This window comes from Tachyglossus aculeatus, chromosome X1, assembly GCF_015852505.1.
Source record: "Tachyglossus aculeatus isolate mTacAcu1 chromosome X1, mTacAcu1.pri, whole genome shotgun sequence".
In the NCBI taxonomy this organism is placed as follows: Eukaryota; Metazoa; Chordata; class Mammalia; order Monotremata; family Tachyglossidae; genus Tachyglossus; species Tachyglossus aculeatus.
The window spans coordinates 124359308-124365547 of NC_052101.1; the positions used below are offsets into that span (position 1 = coordinate 124359308).

General features: G+C 50.2%; 1 protein-coding gene across 1 annotated transcript; it reads left to right on the forward strand.

Moving 5' to 3' along the window:
* The first annotated feature begins 4738 nt into the window (after nucleotides 1-4738).
* LOC119919615 (ADP-ribosylation factor-like) lies at nucleotides 4739-5868 on the forward strand. Its single transcript, XM_038740175.1, has one exon. It carries the CDS (start codon nucleotides 4866-4868, stop codon nucleotides 5433-5435), a length of 570 nt encoding a protein of 189 aa, XP_038596103.1. The 5' UTR covers nucleotides 4739-4865; the 3' UTR covers nucleotides 5436-5868.
* Nucleotides 5869-6240: the final 372 nt, after the last annotated feature.

Consider the following 6240-nt stretch of genomic DNA (forward strand, 5'->3'; position numbering starts at 1 on the left):
CGTAATGGCGGCGGCGGGGCCCGCGTGAGGGAGCGAGCTGAGGCGACCGGCCGCCATGTTGGGCGCGGCCGCCCTGACGCAACCGTGGGGCCCCAAATACCACGGGTTGATTCGTTGATTAGCTAATAATAATAATTAGCTAATAATAATTATTAGCTAATAATAATAACGATTAGATGACGGTATTTGTTAAGCGCTTACCGTGATAGCTGGGGCCCGCGGTCTTGGAGAAGAGCAAGGTCGTGGGTTCCAATCCCGGCCCCGCCAGCGTGGCTCGGTGGAAAGAGCCCGGGCTTTGGAGTCGCAGGTCGTGGGTTCCAATCCCGGCCCCGCCGCTTGTCAGCTGGGTGACTTTGGGCAAGGCGCTTCACTTCTCTGGGCCTCAGTTCCCTCATTGGTAAAATGGGGATTAAGACTGTGAGCCCCACGTGGGACAACCTGATCCCCTTTGTAACTTCCCCAGCGCTTAGAACAGTGCTGTGCACATAGTAAGCGCTTAATAAATGCCATCATTGTCAGCCCTGTGACTTTGGGCAAGTCGCTTCACTTCTCTGGGCCTCAGTTCCCTCATCAGTAAAATGGGGATTAAGACGGTGAGCCCCACATGGGACAACTTGATCCCCTTTGTAACCTCCCCAGCGCTTAGAACAGTGCTGTGCGCATAGTAAGCGCTTAATAAATGCCATCATTGTCAGCCCTGTGACTTTGGGCAAGTCGCTTCACTTCTCTGGGCCTCAGTTCCCCCATTGGTAAAATGAGGATTAAGACCGTGAGCCCCACGTGGGACAACTTGATCACCTTTGTAACCTCCCCAGCGCTTAGAACAGCGCTTTGCACATAGTAAGCAATTAATAAATGCCATCATTGTCAGCTGTGTGACTTTGGGCAAGTTGCTTCACTTCTCTGGGCCTCAGTTCCCTCGTCGGTAAAATGGGGATTAAGACTGCAAGCCCCCCGTGGGACAACCTGATCACCTTTGTAACCTCCCCAGTGCTTAGAACAGCGCTTTGCACATAGTAAGCGCTTAATAAATGCCATCATTTTCAGCTGTGTGACTTTGGGCAAGTCGCTTCACTTCTCTGGGCCTCAGTTCCCTCATCGGTAAAATGGGGATTAAGACTGTGAGCCCCCCATGGGACAACCTGATCCCTTTTGTAACCTCCCCAGCGCTTAAAACAGTGCTTTGCACATAGTAAGCAATTAATAAATGCCATCATCGTCAGCTGTGTGACTTTGGGCAAGTCACTTCATTTCTCTGGGCTTCAGTTCCCTCATCTGTAAAATGGGGATTAAGACCGTGAGCCCTCCGTGGGACAACCTGATCACCTTGTAACCTCCCCAGTGCTTAGAACAGTGCTTTGCACATAGTAAGCGCTTAATAAATGCCATCATTATTATTATTATTATCCCCATTTGGCAGATGAGGGAACTGAGGCCCTGAGAAGTTGTGACTTGCCCAAAGTCAAACAGCAGAGAAATGGTGGAGCCAGGATTAGAACCCATGACCTCTGACTCCCAAGCCCATCCTCTTTCCGGGGCAAATCACCAAACTCTGGGCCTCAGATCCTCATCTGTAAAATGATATCTGCTCTCCTTGGCTTAGTGGAAAGAGCACGGGCTTTGGAGTCAGAAGTCATGGGTTCAAATCCCCGTTCTGCCAATTGTTAGCTGTGTGACTTTGGGCAAGTCACTTAACTTCTCTGGGCCTGTTACCTCATCTGTGAAATTGGGATTAAAACTGTGAACCCCCTGTGGAACAACCTGATTATCTTGTAACCTCCCCAGCGCTTAGAACAGTGCTTTACACGTAGTAAGCGCTTAACAAATACCATTATTATTATTACCATTATTATTATTATTATTGCCTCTTAGCCCCATGTGGGACAGGGACTGTGTTCCAATTATCTTGTTTTACCCCAGGGTTCAGCGCAATGCTTGGCACAGAGGGTATGGGGTATTTTTTTAATGGTATTTGTTGACCATTACTACTAGCACTTATGAAGCAGCGTGGCTCAGTGGAAAGAGCACGGGCTTTGGAGTCTGAGGTCATGGGTTCAAATCCCTGCCCTACCAGTTGTCAGCTGTGTGACTTTGGGCAAGTCACTTAACTTCTCTGTGCCTGTTACCTAATCTGTAAAATGGGGATTAAGACCGCGAGCCCCCTGTGGGACAACCTGATCACCTTGTAACCTCCTCAGCGCTTAGAACAGTGCTTTGCACATAGTAAGCGCTTAATAAATGCTATTATTATTATTATTGTTATGTGTCAAGCACTGTTCTAAGTGATGGGGTAGATCCAAGTTAATCAGGTTGGACACGGTCCCTGTCCCACATGGGGCTCACAGTCTCAGAGGGAGGAGGATTTAATTCTCATTTTACAGATGAGGTAACTGAGGTACAGAGAATCAATCATATTTATTCATTCATATATTCATTCAATCGTATTTATTGAGTGCTTACTGTGTACAGTGCACTGTACTAAGTGCTTAAGAGAAGTGAATCGACTTGCAGAAAGGAGGACGAAATAGGAGTGTGGAAATAAGGGGTTAGGACAATTTTGGAGAAGATATGATTTCAGTAGTAGTAGTAGTAGTAGTAGTAGTAGTAGTAGTAGTACTAGTAGTAGTGAAAAGCAGGGTTGGTACAGACACAAACATAAAACCCAAATGAGAATAAAAATTGCATCCATCTTCTCATCTAGATTATACAACGACTGAGGGCAGAGATTGTGTCTATTAAAGCTGTTGCACGCTCCCAAGCACTTAGTACAATGGTCTGCACACATTAAGTGCTCAACTAACATTATTATTATGATGGCATTTGTTAAGTGCATAATAATAATAATCATTGTGGTAATTGTTAAGCGCTTACTAGGTGCCAGGCACTGTACTAAGTGCTGGGGTGGATACAAACAATTTGGATTGGACACAGTTCCTGTCCCACATAGGGCTCACAGTCCTAATCCCCATTTTACAGATGAGGAAACAGGCACAGAGAATAATAATAATAATAATAATGGCATTTGTTAAGCGCTTACTATGTGCAAAGCACTGTTCTAAGCGCTGGGGGGATACAAGGTGATCAGGTTGTTCCACGTGGGGTTTACAGTCTTAATCCCCATTTTACAGATGAGGTAACTGAGGCCCAGAGAAGTGAAGTGACTTGCCCAAAGTCACACAGCTGACAAGCGGCGGAGCTGGGATTAGAACCCATGACCTCTGACTCCCAAGCCCGGGCCCTTAAATGACTTGCCCAAGGTCACCCAAAAGACAAGTGGCGGAGCCAGGATTAGAACCCAGGTCCTTCTGACTCTCAGGCCCGGGCTCTACCCACGAGGCCAAGCTGCTTCTCAATTGAGACAAATGCAGAAACAGAAACGATCTGTAATTTTATATATAATTATATACATAATATAATTATATATATATAATTTTATATTGATGTCTGTCTCCCCCCACCGCCCCCCAGATTGTGAGCTCGTTGTGGGCAGGGATTGTCTCTCTTTTTTGTTGTAGTGTACTTACCCAAGGGCTTAGTACAGTGCTCTGCACACAGTAGGTGCTCAATAAATACGATTGAATGAATGGACTGCTAGATTATACAATGCTTTCATTCGACAGGGAATGTGTTTATTTTGTAGTGTACTCTCCCTGGCGCTTAGTATGTTGCTCTGCACACAGTAAGTGCTCAATACATACGATTGAATGAATGGACTGCTAGATTATACAATGCTTTCATTCGACAGGGAATGTGTTTATTTTGTAGTGTACTCTCCCAAGCGCTTAGTATGTTGCTCTGCACACAGTAAGTGCTCAATAAATACGATTGAATGAATGGACTGCTAGATTATACAATGCTTTCATTCGACAGGGAATGCGTTTATTTTGTAGTGTACTCTCCCTGGCGCTTAGTATGTTGCTCTGCACACAGTAAGTGCTCAATAAATACGATTGAATGAATGGACTGCTAGATTATACAGTGCTTTCATTCGACAGGGAATGTGTTTATTTTGTAGTGTACTCTCCCTGGCGCTTAGTATGTTGCTCTGCACACAGTAAGTGCTCAATAAATACGATTGAATGAATGGACTGCTAGATTATACAGTGCTTTCATTCGACAGGGAATGTGTTTATTTTGCAGTGTACTCTCCCAAGCGCTCTGCACACAGTAAGTGCTCAATAAATGATTGAATGAGTGACTGTACGAAGCGCTTGGGAGAGTGCAACAACAGTAAACGGACAGTGAGTACACAGTCGTCTGGAGGGAGCTTACAGGCTAGAGGAACACAGTAAGCGCTAACTGAAACTGAAACCCAGTAGGATTCCCTAGCACTCGAGCTGTCAGTGACAAATTCCCTCAGAACGCCCCAGATAAATGCCCTAGGCTTCAGCAGGCTCTTAGGTGGTCCAGGAGGAACGACCCCTTTCAGTGAGGTCTGTAGAAAGGTAGGCCTGCCTGGAGGTAGGGAGACGGAAGAGCGCTGAAAATCCACCACATATCCCGCGCTGACAACTCCAAAATGATGTGGCAGGAAGCCGCCTCCCGAAACGTCCAGGAAGCGCCTGGGAATCCCCCTGCCTGCATCAGAAGCTCCTGTGCAGTCGGCAGCCAACAAGACACTTCCGGACGACGCTCCTCCCTTTCCAGCCTGGGCCAAGCCAATGAGAACAGGTTGGGGGAGAAATAAATTGGGGAGGGAAGGCGGGAAAGAGGCACCGGAGCAGGCTTAGCCACCGGAGCCACCATCCAGGCGAGGAGACCGCAATCCCTCCGAGCAGAAGGTGGCCGACGGCCACCCGTCCGACCCCTGCGAGCCCGTCGGCAGCCGGCCCTCTCTCCCCGGCAACCGGGAAGACCGAAGAACCATGGGGATCTTGCTGACCCGGCTCTGGAATGCCCTGGCAGGGTTCTCGGGGCTGCAGGCCCGCGTCCTGCTGCTGGGCCTGGACGCGGCAGGCAAGTCCACCATCCTGCACAGGTGGAAGTTTAACGAGGCCGTCCACACCATCCCCACCGTGGGTTTCTCCGTGGAGACCCTGGAGCTGCCGGGCCACGTCACCTTCACCGTGTGGGACGTGGGGGGCCAGAAAAGGATCCGGGCCCTCTGGAAGCATTACTACGCCAACACCGAGGGGCTGGTGTTTGTGGTGGACAGCACCGACCACGAGAGGTTCGAGGAAGCCGCGGCCGAGCTGGGGGCCATCGTGGACCACGAGGAGATGTGCGGCGTCCCCTGCCTCGTGCTGGCCAACAAGCAGGACCTGCCCGGCGCCCACAGCCCCGCTCAGGTAGCCGAAGCCCTGGGACTGCGGAAACGACAGGGGCACAGCTGGCACGTGCAGGCCTGCTGCGCAGTGAGTGGGGAGGGGCTCGTGGAGGGCCTCGAGAGGCTGTCGGCCATGGTGAAGCAGCACCGGGCGGGCCGGGTCAAATAAAGCGCGTGCCGGGGAGGATTAGCCAAGGTGCAAGTAGCGGAGCCTGCCCAGGCATCCCTGGGGAGGTGACCCTCCCTCCCCAACCCCAGATCTCTTCCTAGCTAGGAGCTTGCTTTCCGCAAAGGCGTCAAAAGGTTTTCCACTGGCACCGCCAGGAGGTTTGAGGGAGCCCCATTTTGAATACGACACCGCCAACAACAGTGACTCTCACCCACACCGGTGGGGGAAGACCGACGGACCGTTGCCGATCCCCTTCCAGGTTCCTGCCGAGACGGCCCCGTGCGGCGTCGATTCGTGTACTATCGTTTTCAACCGTGCCTCCTGGACAGCCTAAGAGCCTGCTGAAGCCTAGGGCATTTATCTGAGGTGATCTGAGGATATTTTAAAATCACAGCTAGGCAAACCTACTGGGTTTCAATTTCTGCTTGTTTCAATAGTGATCGTTGAGCATTCACTGTGTTCCTCTAGACTGTATACTCATTGTGGACAGGGAATGCGTCTGTTTATTGTACTGTACTCTCCCAGGCTGTTCCGTATCACTCTGCTGCCTGCTCTGTTCTCCCTCCTCCCGACCCCACGTGGCTACGGGCATCTTTTCAGCCACGGAGCTCACTAAAGACTTCACGGAGGGCTCCAACCAGGCATTTTCAGGCCCAGCAGCTCCTGACGTGCCTATTAGATGCCAACAGTCCCTTCCAGCCCCCACCCTGTTGGTGGGGAGTATTAGGGACATGAGACCCCCATGGGTGTCTGAGAAGGGGAGCAGCCCCACTTGTATCATTCCTCTAGTTTGTACTTACCCCCC